The sequence below is a fragment of the Eleutherodactylus coqui genome, chromosome 12, assembly GCF_035609145.1.
Source record: "Eleutherodactylus coqui strain aEleCoq1 chromosome 12, aEleCoq1.hap1, whole genome shotgun sequence".
Taxonomy (NCBI): domain Eukaryota; kingdom Metazoa; phylum Chordata; class Amphibia; order Anura; family Eleutherodactylidae; genus Eleutherodactylus; species Eleutherodactylus coqui.
Genome location: NC_089848.1, coordinates 40,305,192 through 40,327,616, shown reverse-complemented (window position 1 = coordinate 40,327,616; position 22,425 = coordinate 40,305,192). Strand labels below are relative to the sequence as shown.

The window sequence follows — 22,425 nt, the reverse complement described above, 5'->3', positions numbered from 1 at the left end:
GCTGCCTGTGATTGGCTGAGCGCTCAGCCAATCAGACACAGCCCTTTCAGGAGGCGGAGATTTCAAATACCCACCTGCTGAAAGAATTTCAGTACTGTGTCGGGGAGCCAAGTGTCAAGACGCGCCGAGACCCGACAGCGCTGGAGAGGTGAGTGCGGGGCTTGCCGACTGCCCATTGGTTTCAATGGGGCCTTCTGGTGTAGCGCCGACCCCATTGAAAGCAATGGGCACGGAGCTTTGGTCACGCATATTTTGCACATCTGTGCAGTGCATTTTTTAGCGCAGCATGAATGCGTCAAAATACATGCTCGTCTGACCGAGGCCTTACTCTCAGTTTTGCTGCCGGCCCCATTGAAAACCGTGGAAAACCTTGGATGCGACAGCCTCATATACAATTGGGGCTGAAGGAATCCCCTGCCGTGGCTGTCACAGCTGTGTCAGGAGATCGCAATGTTCTCCCATTGAAAACAATGGTTTAATTGGTTTCATGATCATGCGTGTTCACTCACTCTCGCATCGCGAGAAAATCGCGCGATGTTCTAGCCAGTGTGAAGCTGGCCTTGAGGCTCTCAATTATTATCATATCCAGGTAAAACCAATAAAACGCCAGAATTCAGTCTAGTAGATGTTGCACTTTGGAATAAATCTGTATGTTATCAAGTCATACTAATGGCCAAAAGTTAGGGCTTACACTCACTTGCGTTTTTTTAACGTTGCGATATCGCTGTGTTTTTTTCACGCGATTGTCAATGGGACTTTCTAATGTTAAAAACACATCGCAAGTTGGTGCTTTGCAATTTTTGTGTGATGCATTTGTAACATTAGGAAGTCCCATTGACAATCGCGTGAAAAAACACTGCGATATCGCATGAAAAAGAAGGTGCAAGTGTGCAGGAGCCCTTAATGACATCTGACTCTGGAGTACAACTGCAATAATCTAATAAAACGGGCTAGAATGATTAGCGAATGTCGGATACCGCGGACTTTGAAGTCCATTGTCATAAGATATCATACAATGTTCAGCTGCAGAAAGAGATATGGCACCGTATTTATAGCTCTTCACATTATTGGTATGGCAATCAATAGTCAGTTAACTATAAGGTTGGGTCCAGAGGCGTAACCTAAGGTTCCTGGGCCCCAATGTAAAACTGTAACAGGGCCCCCAAGTATAATGCATTGTTCATAGCACTGAGCTCCCTATATGGAGAAGAGAGGCCTTACGGACCCCCTAAGGCCTAATTCCCATGGACGGGTTTCTGCCGCATTTCATGCAGCTATCAGGTTCTATTATCCCGCAGCTATCAGGTTCTATTATCCCGCAGCTATCAGGTTCTATTATCCCGCAGCTATTAGGTTCTATTATCCCGCAGCTATTAGGTTCTATTATCCCGCAGCTATTAGGTTCTATTATCCCGCAGCTATTAGGTTCTATTATCCCGCAGCTATTGGGTTCTATTGAGCTTAATAGGTCAATGTTCCCGCTGCAGAATTATACCGTGGAATTCCGCAGCGTGAAAGTAATCATGGCATGCTCTAATTGCCACAGAAAAACGTGCGGTCGGCTTCCATTGTAGTCAACGGAAGCCATCCATCACGCGATACTACCGCTGTGAGCACAGTAGAATTATCACGTGTTACGCGTCATCGCCCCACCACCGGTGCGTCATGCGCTGCACTGCACATGCGCGCTGGCTTGCTGGATGGGACTCACGCAGTGAATCCGGAGAGGTGAGTGTGGGGTCTTTGTGGGGCACCATGTCGAGTCCGCTGCGATTTTTCGCTGGTGGAGTCCGCCATGGCCGTGGGCAGGAGGCTCAAGGCTCCTGGGCCCAGAAGCAACTGCATCCCCTAAAGTTACGCCCCTGGTTGGGTCCACACGGAGGCGGATGTGCAAAGGAAAGTCCACAGCGGGGATTCTGCTGGAGATCAGCAGCAGGTATCTTGCCTCCAAGCACACACTATTTGGTGCTGATTTAGAAATGGCTTTTATCGTGTATTCCAATGTGGAGTTCAGTCCCTCATTGGAAGAGGTGAATTCCGCAGCGGAGACGGCAGTAAAATTGACATGCTGCGAAACTGAATTCTGTACGGGTATTTGTGTGAATATTTTCTGCAGCTTGTAGAAAAGATTTTCAGAATCTCATCCACTTTGCTGCTACTGTAAATGTCGTGGAATGTCCGTGTGGAAGGTTTGCACAGAGATTCCACAGCAAATCTGCCCCATCTGGACTCCCCTTAGGCCGGGTGACATTCTCACGTGAGATTTGCGCATTGTGAGATGCGCAAATCTTGCACAAATGTGAACACCATTCTTTTAATGGGGTGATACACATGAGCGATTTTTATTCCTACATTACGGCACGTCCTTTCTTTGGGCATGCCCTTGCATCGCCCAATGTTTTTAATGGGGCTTGTGGCAGCATTGCACTAAGTGCTAGGTGCGGTGTCCGAGGAGCGGGCCCCAGCCTAGGAGACAGTGGAGTGAATTTGGGCCTTGTCATGGTGGCTCTACCGTTTCCCACCCGGAGGATAACCGTGGACACGACCAAGGGCAAGTTATTAAACAGGGGAACCCAATGATCGATTACCTTAGTCTTTTATGTCACGCGTGACGCCACTGTTCCATCCTCTGCGGCAAATCCAGTTGTTGTTAATAAAGAGTCCACACGCAGGCAGTCAACTTTCTGAGCCAAACTGGCTCAACTTGCAAATAGACGCCAGCAGGAAAACACAGTGCAAACTTCAAAGTGGTATGACAGGGAGGATTCACGGGTGAACAGGAGAAACCACAGTCCTGTTATCTGTGGGTCCTGATCCTGGCAACAATCTTCTATTATACTCTCTACCGGTCAACACTCATGTTTGGAAAAAGAGGTGTGCTGTATAGTGGCTACTCATTCTCTCACTCTCTTAGCATTAAAGGGGTACTTATATATCTCCTGGGTACAGCGAGCCCAGGACAGGCTGTAGATTCCTTTCAGCCTCTTCTACTCTGGACCACACAGGCTGAAGGTACTTGTACAGTCCTCCTGCAGCACTTCCAACACTCCTCTCTCTTGCAAGCCCAGAACAGAACTCAACTTCACTCTCATCCACCCACCTTGCAATCACATATATATCACAAGGTCACATGACAAACAAACAGATACATTTTCCAGACAGTCAGCTCACATACCAGACAGTTTCAGTGCTGCAGCTATGCAATACACATCAATCATGCAACACAGAAGACACTCAAATTACATAGACAAATACATGCATACAGTTATGAAGGGGCCCCATTGTTCAGGGCCACTACACTAGGTGCATGCAATGCAATGTCTCTCCATTGAAAGCAATGGGAGACACTCAGTGATCCTCCGCCATGACTGAGGATTGCTACTTACCCGAAGTGATGCAAGGTGGTTTTGGTATATTGCATGTTGGCAAGTGCAATATCGGGGTGTGGTTCATGGACCAGTATTGCACTCGCCCGTGTGACGTTAGCATCAGGTTGCTTTCTCATGGGACGGAATCAGGACACACAGACTTTCTGTGTCACAATGTTATCCCTACGGGGTTTGAACCTGTTAAAATCCACAAGTCATTACATCAAAATTGGAAAATTCAGTTCTGCAGTGAAAAAGCTTTCTGCCGCGGAATTAAGGGCGTCTTACGGGATTGTTCTAGCAGATTTCTAAAACACAGGAGATATAATTCTGCAATTAAAGTCTGCGGAATAGAATGCAAGAAATACTGCAGAATGCATTCCACCATTTAAAAACCAACAAAATCCACATTTGTGCCGCGTCCTGCGGACATTTCCGTCCCCTGTGAAGGTACAGCGTATATTAGACAACTGGTGTAATGCACTGCAGGGAAGCTGCAGTTCCTGAGACTCCTAGTGATGTTAGGGTGTAGGAACACATAACAAGCGCACTACTGGTAACCTATGGGAACACATGACAATGCTGGTTAATAACTAAGACAGACTTAATAATATGTAATTATTTCACATAAATCGTTTTTAGGCTGCATTCAGACGAACGTATATCGGCTCGGTTTTCACGCCGAGCCGATATACGTGGTCCTCGTGTGCAGGGGGGAGAATGGAAGAGCCAGGAGCAGGAACTGAGCTCCCACCCCCTCTCTGCCTCCTCTCCGCCCCTCTGCACTATTTGCAATGAAAGGAGGCGTGACGGGCGCGGGGCTAAGTGGGCCAAATTAGCCCCGCCCCCGTCCCACCTCTCCTCATTGCAAATAGTGCAGAGGGGAGGAGAGGAGGCAGAGAGGGGGCGGGAGCTCAGTTCCTGCTCCTGGCTCTTCCAGGCTCCCCCCCTGCAGAGAAAGCCGATGTATATCGGCTCGGCGTGAAAACCGAGCCGATATACGTTCGTGGGAATGCACCCTTAAACACTTGCTGCCATGGACGGTTCTAGACTTGTTTCATGTTGACCATAAAACCATATTACTTGAAGTCAAAACACAAGGTAATGTTAATAATTAGTAAAGTACAGCTACTAGGGTCATTTAAAAGGATTTTCCTCGACTTAATTATTAATGACTGAGCTGTTTAACCCCTTAGTGCTACAGGGCATACACTTACATCCCACAGCTTCGGGGTGTGTTTAGAGGCGGTTCGGGGGTTAATCCAGCTCAATACACTGCAGGTGCCAGCTGTTTATTACAGCCGACAACCGCCCAAAACAGCTCTGATCAGTTGTGCTGCTAATCGGAGCTGTTAACCCTTTAAATGCCTGCATTTAAATGTCCCGATTGATGTTCAGGGGACCCGGCCTGCCACCCGTGATGAGATTATGGAGTGCCGTGCAGTTGCCTTCTGAAAGCCCCCAGGGCTGCCATGTCAGCTAGCCCATTATCCCGGTATAATGTAATATAATGTATAACTATGGTAGAGGGAAAGGAACTTGTTATTTGTATAGCACCAACTTATTCCGCAGCACTTTCAGGTAATTTGTTTATTCCCCCCCCCCCCCCCTCAGCAAGCTGGGTGCTCATTTTACCAACCTCGGAAGGATGGAACGCTGAGTCAACCTTGAGAGTAGTACATTATTATGCAGGATCGCTCAAACCATCGCAAGTTCTTGCCAGAATTGCGCTTTTTTTTGTCAAACAAAAATATGATAAAAAGCAATCAAAAAGTTGTATGTTCTCTAAAATGGAACGAGAAGAAACTACAAGACATCCTGCAAAAAAAATGAGCTCTCGCACAATCATGTCGATGGAAAAATTAAAATGTTTTGGCAGCAGAAAATAAAAAAAAACCTTGGAAAAAATAAAAGTAGTACAGCAGAAAAAAAACTACATAAATTTGGTATCGTAGTAATCAGATTAACCCATTGAATAAAGTTATCATGTTCTTTTTAATGCAGTAGGTAATTGTGTAGAAACAAGGCACACCCAAAGATGGCAGAATTAAGTTTTGTTTTCCATTTCACTCCACTTATGGACTGTTCCATAAGCCCTCCAGAGGAAATGTTTTAGAGGCCCTAACCCCTTATTTGTATAGAACATGCAGTTATTGCATCCGCAAGACAATACAGAAACATCAGTGAGGTCTTATAAAGAGGTTATTTGTGACTCATCCCATAAGAAATAGTCACTAGTGGTTTGTTCCAAGTGGGGTCTTCTGATATACCATTACTGTACAAGATCCACCAGAGGATCCTCTGACACTTTGCTGAGCCTTCCCTAACCTGGTCCTGATTGACATCTTCTACCCGGCACCCAACGGTATATTGACAACACTGGATGAACAACATGCATGTACAGATTATATTCAGACCACTGCTTGGAAGCGATGTATCAAGTCCTTTGTGCTGTATTATAATGCACTCTACGAATGTTTGTCTTAATGAGCTACTTTGTGAACTTCTTTAGGTGCTGTTGTTGGCCTCATCGTTGCTGTGGTCATCCTGAGTATTGCAGTCTTTGGTCTACTGAGCTTATACTGCTGCTTCAAGAAAAGCCCATTAAACTATGAGACAGTGTAACGACACACCAGACATTGCTTGTGTGTGTGAAAGGAAGAAATGTGTTTAAATGTTAGAAATGAGCAAGTCTTGTGTGGCTCGTGTAAGTAATAGTGGCGGCTGAAAATGATTCCTTAATAAGACTATCACCATGCAACGTACCGCCAAGACAGCTGCATCCTAATATAGAAGACCATTAAGATGGAAGAGGGGAATCCTCACTCCTCAGGTGCAGCGGTAAAGTAAGTGCAATCCTACAACTCTCAGAACTATCACTGTAAATTTGTTACTACATTACGTCACCTGGATACATTGTGCAAACACTGCTGCATAAGCTTAAGGCTTTTTTCACACAGGCGACAGCGATATCGCGATAATTGCAGCAATATCGCGATTTTGTGCCACCACAAAGTTGTGTGTGGCACTACAAAGTTGTGCGACTTTGTAGTGCTCTTTAGCCGTGATTTCCAGGGGAGGGGGATTGAAATATAAGCCCTACCCCGAAAATAAGCCCCAGCCGCATTAAAAAAAACAAAAAACAAAGACACAATAGATTACCTAATAGGCGCTGTCGGCTCCCCGCATGTCTCCTCTACACCTCCGGCAGACCTGTTTGGAGTTTGCTGTCAGTGCTTCCTGGTTTGGAGATTCAAAATCCCTGCCTCCAGGAAGCGCTGGCTGTGATTGGTTTTAGAGCGCCACGGCTCAGCCACTCAGAACCAGCGCTCCATGAACCAATTACAGCCATCGAATGGCTGTGATTGGTATATCGAGCGCTGCAGTGATTGGCTGAGCCATGGCGCTCAAGAACCAATCACAGCCAGTGCTTTCTGGAGGATGGATTTTGAACCTCCAAACCAGGAAGTGCTGACTGAAAACTACAAGCGGGGAGCGGACAGCGCCTGTTAGGTATTGTATTGTGTTTCTTTTTGATGCAGATAGGGCTGATTTTAGGGCTTTTACAGTAGGACTTCTTACTGTAAAAAGTTGCATCGCACTGCACGAAAGTCGCTTTTTCGTGCGATGCAACACATAGGAAGACTCCATAGAGAAACATGGGCTGCAAAACATAGCAATGTAGCAGCCTACAAAGCATCACTAATGTGAAGGAACCCGCTGGAAAGCATGGGCTTCACATACATGCTATTTGTAGTGCTGACGCATTTCAAGAGAATCGCACGGTTTTGTCGCCCCTGTGAAACCGGCCTGAAGCTTTCTTGCATTGGCAATGTTATGCATTTATACTGTTACGTGTTTTATAGGGTTAGTTTGTTTAGTTTTGTATGTATTACTTTAATCCTTGTAGGGGATATAAAACATAACTTTAATAAATACTGACTACAAAATATATAGAGCTGATATGGAAAAATTGTAGAAATTTTCAAACCAGTCCAGAATGCTGCCTAGCCTTACCCGTTAGGCCCCCTTCACACGAACCCAGGCAAAATTTGCTTGCGCAATACGCTGTGAATAGAACCCATTGATTTCAATAGGTTCGCTCACATGCACATAGTTTTCTTGTACATTTCGGTCATGAAAAAAAAAAACCCAGAATGCTCTAGTTTACTGCATATCTGTGCAGAAAAAGTCCCCATAGAATTCACAAGTGCGCGCAAATTATGCTAGGAGATGCGTGAAACACTGCAAAATTGCGCAGGAAAAAAAACATCTGGAACTGAATAGACTATTTAGCCATTTCAAATAGTGCATATTTTTTTCTGGGTGCAAAAACTACAGTAAATTACGCCGAGTCATATGCAAATAAGCATGGTTCATTAACCCCTTGAGTGGCACGCCCGGAAAATTTCCGGGGACGAGCTCCACTGCTCATAGCAACATAGCCCGGAAGATTTCCGGGCTATGTATCACTATGGGAGCTGCAGAGCACAATGCCACAAGCTGTGACAGTGTGCTCTGCCTGCACAGACCCACAGAGAGCAGTGCAAGGGCTTTGAAAAACCAGCAGAAGATATTGCCGACATGTCGGCAATGTCCTGCTTTGTTTACAAGTTGCCATAGAGACCATCGGCTTGTCAGAAGCAAGCCGATGGTCTCTGTGGCAGGGAGAGCTGGTTGTTAGCTGTCAGAGGACAGCTAGGTACCTGCTCTTACAGCAGAGATCAGAGAAAACCTCCGATCTCTGCTGTGTTAACCCTTTACATGCTGCAGTCTATGTGACTGCAGCATGTAAAGGGTTGTCACTGCAGCATGTAAAGGGCTGTCACCATCGGACCCCCGGAATGTGATCAGGGGTCCTGATGGGTCCCTGTGGAAGTCCCCTAAAGGGACAAAAAAAAAAAAATTAAAAAAAAAATTAAAAAAAAAAAAGTAAAAAAATTATTAAAAAAATTAAAAAACACTTGTCTCCCTTTACTTTGTAAAAAATCAAAAATACAATCACACATGTGGTATCCGTGTGCGTCGTAATGACCCAGAGAAGGAAGTTAATACATTATTTAACCCCTTAATGACATGGCCCCTTTTTTTCTTTTTTCCCCCATTTCTTTTTTTCCTCCCCCCTGTTTAAAAAATCACAACTTGTCCCGCAAAAAACAAGCCCTCATATGGCCATGTCAATGGAAAAATGAAAAAGTTATGGCTCTTGAGACGCAACTGCAAAACTAGTTGAAATTCAATGATTAGACCATTTTAAAAAACCTGCCCTGGTGGGCACGACAGGGTGGTAGGAAACCTGCCACTCAAGGGGTTAATTATGCAAATACGCAGCGCTCAGGCGTGCACAAAGGTGCATACAGTTGTGTGAAGGGGGTCTTAGTAAGTGAATAGAGCCCATTGATTTTAATGGGTTTGCTCACATGTGTGAATACATTTCAGTCACACAAAAAAAAAAGGCATGTTCTAGTCTGCTGCGCTTTTGCACACCCAAAGTCCCCCATAGATGTCAATGGCAATGCAATGCTAGAAGGTGCATTAAAGCTTTATTCCCACTAGTGCATATCGGCTGCCGTTTTCACGGCCAGCCGATATACGCTATGTTAGGAGAGGAAAATCTGGTGAACGGGCGCACAAATCAAATCTTTCTGCATCTGTTCAGATGGCCTGGGGAGCCCGGCGCAAATGTGCTGAGCTCACCAGGCCATCGCCCATTTCCCCTCCCTCCCCGTCGCAGGCTCACCTCTCGTTCCTCCTTACTCATTCTATGCAATGGGAGGGGGCAGGGTGGAGCTAAGCACCAGTCCACCGCACCTCCTCCCATTGATGGCTATGGACAAGGGGTGGGTGCATAGCTCTGCCCCGCCCCCTCCCATTGCACAAAACAAGCAGGGAGGAGCGAGAGGTGAGCCTGCACAGGGGGGAGAGCAGAGGGAGGGAGTTTAGCAGCAACGCTACTAAACTCCCTCCTATGGCCACTGCCATAGGAGCCCATGCAGCGGCCAGACGTATTTTGGCCCAAACATAGTTCCAGGACTATGTTTTGGGCTCAACGTAAAAACACCCGGCGCTATATTGGCCGGATGGTCGCTTTTACATCTCGCAAATACGCCCATGTGATCTGATGCATTGGAATCCAATGTATCAGATCACAGCGCATATTGGCCGGCTGTGAAAATGGCCGGCCGATATGCTCTCGTGGGAAAGAGCCAAAACACTGCGTAATTTCACAGGAAGAACACATCTAGAACTCATTAGACTAATTAGCCATTTCAGCCGGTACATATTTTTTTGCTGCTTGCAAATAAACATGCTTTGTGGGTGCAAAAAGTACGGTAAAATACACTGATGTGTGCGCAAAAAAGTATAGTTCACTCTGCAAATACTAAGCACTTGGGCGCGCGCAAATGCATCCTCTCATGTGAAGAGGAGCTTAGTATCACCACATTCACTTGGGCATATTTGCACATGCAAAATTTGTATGTGCAATATGCAGTGAATAGAGATGAGCGAGCGCACTCGCTGAGGCAAATTACTCGAGCGAGTATTGCCATTTTCGAGTACATGCCCGGCGGGGGGTGAGCGGTGAGTTGCAGGAGTGAGTATGGGGGACCGGGGGGAAGAAAGAGAGAGAGAGATCTTCCCCCCGCTCTCCCCCGACGCCCCGCCGGCCCCCGGATCTTTTGGGACGAGCGGGCATATACTCGAAAATGGCAATACTCGCTCGAGTAATTTGCCGTAGCGAGTACGCTCGCTCATCTCAAGCAGTGAACAGAACGTTCACCCCTCCTGGATCACTCCCAGTCTAGCCAGCATGTTAAACAATTCTATCGCTACGCCTTGTGCAGCTATTGAGCATTTAGGTGTGAATGAATCCGAGGGGAAATAAATCTAAATTGAATATAGTGCATTTTCAGGTGTTTGTGGCCTCTTTACTGCTAATTCCCTTTTGTTCTCTACTTTTGGCAATTTAGCCCAGATTTTTGCAGTATTGATAAGACTGACTAGGCAGCAAACTGAACTTGTGAAATGTATTTCTAGAATGTTTCTATATGAGCGATATACATCTTTCAATCTATATTTATTAGCAGTTATGTGTTAGATCTAGAGATTAGCGAACCTACTCGGCACGCCCCTTTTTCGCCCGAGTGCCGCAATTTTTGAGTACTTCCGTACTCGGGTGAAAAGATTCGGGGGGCGCCGTGGGTGAGTGGGGGGTTGCAGCGGGAAGAGGGAGAGAGAGAGGGCTCCCCCTGTTCCCCGCTGCTACCCCCGCTCCGCAACGCCTCCCCCCGCCCCCCGGCGCCCCCCCGAATCTTTTCACCCGAGTACGGAAGTACTCGAAAATCGCGGTGCTCGATCGAGTAATTACTCAAAACGAGTAGGTTCACTCATCTCTAATTAGATCCTCTCCAAGTGTTTTTTAATAAGGGTGTTTTGATAGTAAGTGGATACAGTGAGAAAGCTTATTTGTAAATATTACGTTCACATGACATTTGAGAAGGTTTATGTTGGGAGAAGGCTGAAGTCTCCATTATGCATATCCAGTGACCCATAGGCTCCCATGTTAATAAGTTAATACTTTTTTGCGGGATGCTTCTGCATAAAATAGCATAGTCAACTTTGCTACTCTATGCAGCAAAAAATTGTATATAGATGTAGCAAATTTTAACCCGAGTGTGATGATATGGATATGTTGGTGGGAACTTTATTGAAGTATACAGCAAATGTAGGACTCTAGCATGATGTGCAGCGAGTGAGGCCATGTACTTCTGCAGTTGTGTTCCTTATGTGGCCAAGTGGAAGTTTAATAAAGACTGTCATTTGAAATATTTCTTGGACTTATTTCTTGTTGCTCTCACTGAAATAGAAGAAATCTGCATATATTATCACAATATCACAGACTATGGGCTTATTCGCACGAGCCTATATTGGCCAATGCATTGGAATCCAATGCATCAGATAGTATTGTATATCAGCCGGCCGATATATGCTCATGTGAATAATCCCTTTTACTGAGGGATCTACCTTCCAAAATTTCAGTTTCAGATCACTGGACATGTAAGGGGTCTTTCACACAAGCGTCGCTTTGTCGCTGAGCAGGTGCATCAAAAAATTGCATCTAAAAAAATCCATGGTTTCCTATGGGTCCTATGGGTTCTTTCAAATGAACAATTTTTTTGGCGCACTGAATCTGGGTCTACTAGGACCCTGCAGCTCTGCCTTGGCAGGGAGCACCCGGTGGTCACGTGATCGCTAGGACGAATAGCGGAAGTAACATTTTCGCTTTCTGTATTCACTACATTGACTATTAGTGTTGCTTGTCGTTATTGGGCGGGCAGTAACATCGCTACAATTTTCGTAAAATTGGATAGGGTATGTCCGACCTGAGTTTTGACAAACCAAGAAAAAATTAAATTTTCCATAATACCTGGTACACAGGTCAGTGTGAAGCCAGGGCACCTTAATAAATGTGTCCTCCATCTTGCATATGGGCAGCACTTTCATTGGATACCTGCATCACATGACCCAGCTATACACAAGCACTGTGTTAGGAACGGCCAATTTACAGGTCAGAACAGGACAGAGAAGCTGCAACATATTAGGCATATAACCTGCAGTTAGAGAGAGCGAGGCTGCAGAGAATACATTGCTACTCGTGTGAAAAATTGTGTACGAGCACAGATGATAAAGTGGGTTGTATTGGGGGGACCAGAGAAGTTGCATCAACCTTATATGCCTATACAAAAGCTGCTCTGCACTTATAGAAAGATGCTCTGCAGAGAATATATCGCTGCTTGTGTGTAAAATTGTATACAAGCACATACGATAAAGTAGGTTGTATTGGGACTCAGTCAGACGGGCGTTTTTTACACGCGTTTATTTGGATGTGAATTTAAAAAATCGCACTTTGCGCGTGAAAAAAAACGTGTGACCAAGTCCATTGACACCCATATGTTCTATCTTTTATAGGTGTGAATTTTATGCGCATGTAAGAATCGGACATGTGACCCCTGCCATTGAAAAGCATTGGTTCTATATAGATGCGAATTGCAAATGCAAAAAACACGCGCAGCAAAAAATGCCCGTCCGACTGAGCCTTTAGAGGGACGAGAGAAGTTGCATCAATCTTATATGCCTATACAAAATGTGCCATGGGCTTTGGGAAAGATACTTGGCAGAGCATATATTTCTGCTGCTGTCATTGCATATAGCAGCAGACAGGCAAACTACATTGTATTTCAGGGACCATAGAAGCTGCATCCAGTTTGTATGGAGTAAAGAGGTGAATTCTGAAGATACTTTATTGAAATATCCTTAAAAGCATAAGTGTACACAAAATAAAAATGCCTTGTAACGCATTTTGGCTCACATGGAACATTAGACGTAGCATAGTTAATTCTAAACTGGTCCCAATATATGCGAAAGGGAAATGACATAAGTTAAGTACCTTCCAACATAAACATATAGGCATATGTTAGCAACATAAATAACAAAGAATATTAGTTAATAGAAGTATATAAGATCTAGCTTATATTTTAAATCAACAGGAAATCTGTTTTGCAATTTTAAAATCCAAAAAGCTTCCCGAGCTAATGGTTTATGGACCCAATTTCTACTAAATATTGGCCATGTGTTTTTTTTCTATACCTATTAATAGGGATACACTTAAAAAAAATGACCAAAACCTTCTAAACTGTATGGTGACTAATGCTATAAATCTGACCAATAAAGTAGACTGGAAGTAATAATATCTTAGGAAAACTACAACATAGTGGGAATAACTGAGACCTGGTTGGATGAAAGCTGACTGGGTGGTGAATTTACAGGATTACAGTCTGTTCATAAGGGAATCGTAAAAAACAGAAAGGGGGAGGGTTTTGTCTCTATATAAAGTCCTGTTTAAAACTCACATTACAAGATATATGTGAGGGAGATGAACATGTGGCGTCTCTATGGGTAAAATGCATGGAGGGAAGAATAAATATATCCTTATAAGAGTGTTCTGTAGACCACCATATATAACAGAAGCCACCGAAAATCTATTATTGAGTTAAATAGATGAAGCAGCAAATGACAATGTGGTAATTATTATTGGAAGACTTTAACTATCCGGATATAAACTGGGAAGCCGAAACCTGCGGATCTCATAAAGGTAACAAGTTTCTATCATTAACTAAATACCTCACCCAACTTATACAGGGCCCTACTAGAGGGATGGCCATTTGGGATTTAATATTAACCAACAGATCTGACAGAATAACCGGGGTGCAAGTTTAGGGGACCTGGGAAATAGTGATTTCCAAATGTCTTTTAAAGGGAGTTCTTTTGGGAAGCTACAAAAATACTAAACTTTATGAAGACCAAGTTCGATCAGCACAGAGATGCCCTTAACCTTACTGACTGTGATATGTCCTCAAAAATAAGAGTGTTGTTATTGTTAGCCGTTTAATTGCTAACGACCCTCGCTGATCCCAAAGGCCAGTTCCCTCCATGTTTTTCGGTTTTGCGCTACTTCTTTCAGTTGTGTGATATCCATGCCAGTATCCGCTCTGATAGTATCAGCGATCATGTTCTTTGACAAACGGGTCTTCTTTTGCCACTGATCTGTCAAAGCATTAAAGATTTTAAATAAGAGTACAAACAATAAATAGAAAATGTGTAAAAACATCTTAAATACTCACTGTGAGCGGTTCATACCTTACAGGAATAAAAGAGTTAGCAATAGAGATGAGCGAGCATACTCGCTAAGGGCAAAAAAGGTTCGGCTGCCGGTGGCAAGCGGAGAGCGGTGGGGGAGAGCAGGGGGGAATGGAGGGGAGATCTCTCTCACACCCCCCCCCCACCCCCACCCCCGCTCACCCCTGCTCACTGCTGCAACTCACCTCTCACCCGCGCCGGCAGCTGAATCTTTTCTTCCGAGCGGGCAGGTACTCGCTAAGGACAATGCTCGATCAAGTTATTGTCCTTAGCGAGTATACTCTCTCATCTCTAGTTAGGAATAAGAGGAAAACAATGTAGCTCAATGAAGAAGTAAAGGGGCAATAAACAAGAAAAAGAAAGCATTTAAACTACTAAAACAAGAAGGCAGCAAGGAAGCACTGATAACCTAAAGGAAAAAATAAATTATGTAAAAAGCAGTAAAGGAAGAGAAAGAGACTTATTGTCAAAGAGAGTAAAACTAACTCTAAATTGTTCAATTAAATAGTAAAAAGATTAATACTGAAAGTGTTGGCCCTTTAATAAATAATGGAATGGAATAGTGGAATGAGGAGAAAGCAAATCTATGAAATAGTTTTTTTTGCCAGTGTATTCACTCTTGAAAATGAAATAGATGAGATGCAGAGTGATAATGTAAACTATCCACCAAATGTCACCAGTCTAACCCAGGAAGAAGTGCAGAGCTGCCTTAAAGATCAAAATAGACAAATCACCGGGTCACGATGGCATACACCGTGGGGTTCTAAGAGAATCAAGTTATAGGATAGACAGCCTGTTGTTTCTTATATTTAAAGACTCTATAGTGCTGGGGTCTGTTCCAGTGGATTGGTGCATAGCCAGTGTGTTGCCGATATTCAAAAAGAGAACCTGGAAACTACAGGCCGGTAAGTCTTACTTCTATTGTGGGTAAAATGTCTAAAGGGTTTCTAAGAGATGCCATCCTGGAGGACCTCAGGGAAAATAGCTGTATAATGCCGTATCAGCATGGGTTTATGTGAGATCCCTCCTGTCAAACAAACCTGATCAGCTTCTACGAGGAGGTAAGTTCTAGACTGGACCGGGGAGTCACTGGATCTTGTATATCTGGACTTTTACAAAGCCTTCGATCCTGTGCCACATAAAAGACTGGTATATAAAATGAGAATACTTGGTCTGGGTGAGAATGTGTGTAAGTGGGTGAGTAACTGGGCAGTGATAGAAAGCAGAGGGTGGTTATAAATGGTACATACTCTGATTGGGTCACCATTATTGGTGGGGCACCACGGGGGCAGTACTGGAAGGGTTCACTGTTACTAGTGGGGTACCACAGGGGGCAGTACTGAGCCTTATTTTTTTTAATATATTTATTAACAATGCTGTGGAGGGTTTGTACATTAAAATATTAATATTTACAGATGATACAAAATTATGCAAAGAAATTAGTACAAGAGAGAACAGAATGCATTCGCAAATTAATCTTAATAAGTTGGGGGCTTGGACAGAAAAGTGGCAAATTAGGTTTAACCCTTTCCAATCCATTTTTGGATTGAGGGCTTTTTAGGGGTTTACTGTTTCTGCCGTTTTACGACAGTGCCATCTGCTGGCAAAAGCCAGTAACTACATGATGGGATGCATCAAAATAGTGCGAGCAGTGAAGCAGCCGGTAGAACAGTGTAAGTATACCCTGTCTGACGTCTTCCAACATTGGAACTGTACAGGCTTCGGTGATTATGTCAGACAACATCCAACAGTGGATTGGAAAGGGTTAACACTGATAAATGTAAGGTTCTGCACATGGGCAGAGGAAATACATGTCACCATTACACACTAAATAGGAAACCACTGGGAGACACTGACATGGAAAAGGACTTGGGAGTTTTAGTTACCTGTAACCTTAAGTGAAGCAAGCAGTGTCAGGCAGCTGCTGCCAAGGCAAATAGGATCATGGGGTGCATCAAAAGAGGTCTAGGGGCACATGACGAGAACATTGTTCTTCCTCTTTACAAGTCACTGGTCAGACCACACATGGAATATTGTGGACAGTTTTGGGCACCGGTACTCAAGAAGGACATATCAGAGCTTGAGCGAGTACAAAGGAGGGCAACTAAAGTAATAAATGGAATGGGCGGACTACAATACCCAGAGAGGTTATCAAAATTGGAATTATTTAGTTTATAGAAAACACAGCTGAGGAGCGACCTAATAACTATGTATAAATATATCAGGGGACAATACAGAGATCTCTCCCATCATCTATTTATACCCCGGGCTGTGTCTGTAACAAGGGGGCACCCTCTATTTCTAGAGGAAAGAAGGTTTTTACACCAACATAGAAGGGGTTCTTTACTGTAAGAGCAGTGAAACTATGGAACTCTCTGCCTGAGGACATTGTGAGGGCAAATTTGATTAAAGAGTATAAGAGAGACCTGGACATCTTTCTTGAGCAATACAATATATACATACCATAATCAGTGATTACTTCAGAAGGGTCGGTGATCCCAGGATCAGTGGTGAAGCAAGGTCAGGTGCTACCCAGTGCGGGAAATCTTTTTGTCACACCCCCTGTCCAATTTAGAAATTATTAAAAGAAGCCTGTAAATACACAAGTGCTTATGTGTTTTTTTTTTTGCGCACAAGAATATTTAAATATGCAGGGAATACGCAGCAGTTTCGGTCTGCTAATGTGCTCCATATTCACAGATCGAAACTAAATCTGCCTGGGTGAATGCACCCTTTAGCTCAGCCTCTCTGCACACCTATGAATCCCCCAGTCTCAGCTTCTGCACTACACAGTGGACCACTTTCACTTGGAGTGCCCCATTAATTAGACTAAAATGACACCTACAGGCAGAACAATCCTGGACTCCTGAATGCCACATCAGAACAGTTGTGCAGCAGGGTAGCTGTGAGTGAGGTTGCAGTTCACTAGTGAGGGAAAACTGGGTGCCTACACTGTGGGAGCTGTACTGGTGACCATCCTGGTAGAGGAACCTCCATATCTTTATTAACAGGTGTGTATAGAGCAGCCGATAATCACCGGCTGCAGGAACCGTTAACTCCAATGGTACATTAGCTCTAGAGCATGGCCTTCCAGAAGCGCCTCCCCCCAGTTGACATGTTCACCTATGAGAGCAGACCAGTCGGCCGGACAATAGGAGAAGTGTCTGAAGCGAGTACGCTTATGTTCTAAGTTAGAAAAGTGATGTAACTTCCCTCTTACACACCCTTCTTCTCCTCCCTCTGCTGTCTGCTTGATCAACATGAATCCTGACCAGTCAGAGGAATGCTCCGGCCATCACTATCCAATGGGAGTTGAAGGGCGGGAGCAGTCCCTGGGTTGAATTTCCTGGTGTTCCCCTGCTTCTCACCCAGCTTGTAGCTCTCATATTCCCTACTGTATCCTATCGTCCCTGCTAGGACCGGGCCGTATCCGGCTGTTCATTGTCCCAGGCTTCATTAGTTTGGATTATACTATACAGACTGGACTTCAGAGCAGGCAGGAGCAGCAGAGAGTTAGAAGACCGGATGGCGGGCAGGACCATAGCTGAGCTGTCAGCCCCCTCAGTGATAGCACCCAGGGTGTCACGCACCTGCTGCACCCCCCTTCCAATGCACGGCTCAGGATTATTCTCAATGCCAGAGTGGAGTCAAGGACATTTTTCCTGTTGAATGAGGAAATTGTCTTCTACCTCATTAAGGTTCTTTTTGCCTTCCTCTGGATCAATATTGGAGGGTAATGGGCTGAACTGGATAGGCATGTGTCTTTTTTCGTCCTAAAATACTATGTTGTTACTCTGAGGCTAGTGGTGTTGCCAGAGAGGATCTCCCCAAAATGTGGGCCGGCTCCTGATAGCGCTTATTTGTTTGAATCCCTGCTCAATGCAGTAACATATGTTCACTAATGCAAACATTTAATTTGTGTGAAGTACACCAAACATTGTATAAATTGCAAGTCATACATGCCATGAAATTAATGACATAAGTAATTTTGTCATTTACAAATGACTATATTAAAACAAATTGCATCACTAGGCGATTGAGAATGCGTTGTTTGTATAATGTAACTGCATAAACCGCCTCTGGTTTGACCACAATTGGAACAACCCTGGAAGCTAAGCCAAGTAGTTTCAGTAGAAGGTTTGTTATATGAACTCGATGGGACAATATTGCTTTTAGTTGGTGCTCTTCTCAAAACAAACATACTATGTTAGGCTGAAGGGAGACAATGTCTATCTAGTTCAGCCTGTTTCCGCCCCCCTTGTTGATCCAGAGGAAGGCAAAAAAAAACTAATGAGGTAGAAGCCAAGTTACCCCATTGGGGGTGTAGTGACCCAGTACATCATCCTGGTTCCCTCCATAAATGTCATACATGTATGTCTTATGTTGATGCACTGCGCAAAGCTGTCTTGTCATTTCCAGCATGTGTGTTGCACAGCTGCAGCGCTTGAAAGGTTAATCACTGCTAAAATCCAAAGCCTGCATGTAAATGTATCAAGTCTGTCATGTCATGTGGTATGAGAGGAGGTTATAAATGTGAGTGTTTGAGAGCAGGAAAAAGGGTCCATGTCTTCAGGAGTGTTGCTGTTCAGGAGGTCCAGGTACATGGGGGCACCTTCAGCTGAAGCATGGAAGAAGAGGAGAGATTTCCCGTATTGCTTGTGAGCTGGATGTGAGGAGAGTGAGCCCCAGAGAGAGAGAGCATCTGTGAGTTCTATTCTGTGTTTATTCAAGGCCATTGCAGAGGTACTATATCTTCCTATGCGGCCGTCTGAATTCTGGATCACCGCGTAGAGGTACACCCTTTATTTGTCACACCCACGCGTCTTCAAGGCTGGGTGGAGGTACTACAAGCCAATAGTCTCTGTTCACACACGTGCGTCTTTAAGTCTAGAAGAGCCTTGTGGAGGTACTGCAAGTTAATAATTCATCTACCTGCACTGTGAAGTCTTTTATTGAACTGTCTTGTATTGTTTCACTCATTATCATTCAAGTAAAGTTTATACCAGGCTCTGACCATTCCCAGAGACCCGTGCTACTAAAGAACTGTCTGTGGCTGCATTTCTTATCTGCCAAGGGCCATACCGGCATATGCAGAAATGGTGGCATCATGCGTGACAATTAACCCCTGTTATCCAGTATACTGGGCATTCCCTATCCTAGGGTCCGAGGTGGACTGCAGTGCTACTCTGGCCTTGGCTGCGTGTGTCCCTCCGTAAAGGAGCATGGTAAGTGCCACCGTGAAAAGCCAGCACTCTAGCCTCCCAGCTCCCCACATATGCAAGGTGTTCGGGGTCTCCCTATGGGACGCTCCAGGGGAAAATATTCCTTCCCGACTCCATAATGGCAGTCAGACTAATTCCTGGATCAACGTTTTGAAAGTTCATTCGTCTTGATTCATTATCAAGAATAAGGACCAAGTGACTTTTATCATTGCATTGTAAGAGCCACAACTCATTGAAATAGCCGTATGAGGGCTTGTTTTTTGGGGGGAAAGAACAAGTTGTATATTTTAATGGCACCACCCTGTGTTACATATAATGTGTTGTAAAACTTTTATGAAAACTTAACTTTATTATCTGGATTAGCATGAATACTTCAACACCAAGTTTATGGAGTTTTTTTGTTTTTTACTACTTTTGCACAAGAAGAACACGTTTTTAAAGAAAAACAACTGAACCAGTATTGCTGCATTCTAAGACCCAGAACATTTTTTTTCTGGCAGTGGAGCTCTGTGAGGGCTTGTTTCTTGCATGAAGAGTTGTAGTTTTTATTGCCATCATTTTAAGGTATATATGACTTCTGGGTTGCTTTTTTTTACGTTCTTTGAGAGGTGAACAAAAGAAAAATAGCAATTCCGGCATTATGTTTTAGAAGTATTTTTATGGCATTCACTATGTGTGATAAATAAAAAAATATTTTCATTGTCTGGTTTGTTATGAACGCAGTAATACCTATAAGTTGCTCCTTAAAAAAATATATTCTGTTTTTTTAGCTGTTTCCAATGGCTTTCTCTGTATGTATTTTTTTAAACTAAATTTTTTTTCTTTAGACTTTGTTGAACTTTTTTTGCACTATTTTATAGTCCCCCAAGGGTACTTGAAGATGTGATTATCTGATTGCTAGGATAGTACACTGCATTACTTATATGGTGCATTTTGTAAAGTTCTCAGTAAAGACAAGGTTGCCATCATTATCATTCATGTAGGAAGCAAAATTGTTGACCAAGTCAGGTGAGGACGGCCAGATACAGAGGAGATCATCAGGGTGTAGCTGAAGGCTCATGGGCCCGGGTGCAAAAGTTTATCTTGGGGCCCCCCAACTTCTCTTAATCCCTTAACGCAAAGGCGTAACTTGAAGCTCTTGGGCCCCAATGCAAAATCTGTAACAGGGCCCCCAACTATAATACTTTATTCATAGTACTAGGCTCCCTATATAGAGAAGCTAGGCCTCATGGGCCCCCTAAGGCTCCTGGGCCCGGGTGCAACTGCATCCCCTATAGTTATACCATTGTCATCTATATACCTCCCATACCACCCAATATGGGCAGAAAAGGGGGTTAGCTGTTTAGAACATTTTCTTTCTTTTTTTTACATCAAGTTTACATGGTTATACAAGACAAGCTCTGCACTGTGGGAGAGATAGTCTGCAGAGAGTAAGTTTCTGCTGGTGTCACTATATATAGCAGCAGACAGACAAACTACACCATTGAGTGGGGAATATTGCAGTTCTCCGTTTGTGGCCTCAGACATTTATCAAAGTCACGAGTCTTCCCAAAAGAAATTACTTGCATACCTTATGAAGCTACCTCTGGGTTGTGGGGAACTAAATTGTCGTAAAACAGGAACCTTCCAGAATATATAATTTATACCTTCCGTCCTTCTGTTCTCATATATTTGTGCCGTCCTGGGATTGTAAGGAAAGTGCCTGTGGGTTTTTGTGAATTAAAAATTGAAAAGAAAACAGGAAAACAGCTAAAACACATACTGTGTGTTTGCAGCCTTAGACATTTTTCAAAGTCGCAAGTCTGCCCAATAGAAATTGTTTGCATATTTTATGCAGGTATATTGCAATGGAATCAGATATTGTAATGAATAAAAAATGCAAACACTAACTAAGTAAAATAATAGGAATTTACTAAATATAGCATCGAATAAAGATATCAGAATAAACAATAAATCAAATAAAGCAGAAAATAGGGATATTAAAATAATGAGTACATAAACACTAAAGCCCCATTTACACTAAGAGATGTTTGCTCAAAAATCGCTCAAACGACAGTTTGAGTGACTGTTTTGAGCGCTCATCTTTGCATAAACTCTTAAGTAGCTAGTTAGCTACTTAAGAGTTAAATGAAGGCAGAGCAGTTTGTATATGCAAACAGATGCTCTCTTCTCAGAGCTTTCAGCTGGTATCCTGCTGAGAAGTCCAAGCGGGATACCAGCTGAAAGAATACTATCAGCGCCACCAGCTGAGAACTCAACACGCAGCGCTGATAAAAGTCATCGCTGACTTTTAGCTTGCCAAAACTCAGCGATGAATGAATAGTGCACGACGACAGCGCGTTTAGACGCAATGGTTATTGCTCAAAAGATGGTTTTTGAGTGAATTTTGAGCGATAATCGTTGTGTCTAAATGGGCCTTAACATAGTAAAATAATCAAAATAAATCACTAGGTTACTGAGCTTCAATCAGTCCTGAAAGGTTACATACACAAATGACCCAGGATTTCAATGAGAGGAGCGGCGTGTGTAGATGTTTGGTCCAATTTAAGCTCTCCTCCTCCTCTACCTTGTCCCCATGTTTTTATACCTAAAATTCCCTGAAAGCAGCCAATAACAAGAGGACAAGTAGAGGTTTGGAAGACAATAGTGACCGAGTTTGTATGAAGAATGGTTATCAAATTTACATGCTCAAACAGAGGTGCACAATTAACGTTCTTTCATATGGGCACAGAAGCGTTCGACAGCTGTCCCAGCAATAATCACTCCCATGCTCTTACACAGAAGCAAGGATCACTTGATGAATGGAGGTGGAGCGGGCCGGGGATGGCTCAGGCCTATGTGCGCGAAAAAAATGCGCTACTTACATATGCAGAAAACACGTGAACGGGCAAAGTTTCATATGTGCATCGCATGAAACTTGGCCCGTTCACTGCAGCAGCTGCTCCAGGGGGAGCGAGAAGAAGCTCTACAGTGCTTCGGGATTTCCCCAATGCAGGTCGAGCGAGCAGAGATATGGGGGGTTTCCCCATTGAACGGAGAGACGGAGTGGGGTGAAGGGTTAATCCCCCAATGCTCCGCTCTCTGACCCTTTCCATGGGAAAATCCCCCATAGGTCCGCTCACTCTCCCTGGCCTGGA

At 44.0% G+C, this 22,425-nt stretch overlaps 1 protein-coding gene across 1 annotated transcript in view; it reads left to right on the top strand.

The window, feature by feature from the left end:
• Positions 1-11,197, top strand: part of ACP3 (acid phosphatase 3) — a 62,432-nt gene extending 51,235 nt beyond the window's left edge. Inside the window, exon 11 of the mRNA XM_066585227.1 lies at positions 5,881-11,197. Within this exon, the coding sequence (XP_066441324.1) occupies positions 5,881-5,993 (113 nt within the window). The 3' untranslated portion in view covers positions 5,994-11,197. The remainder of the gene's footprint in view (positions 1-5,880) is intronic.
• Positions 11,198-22,425: the final 11,228 nt, after the last annotated feature.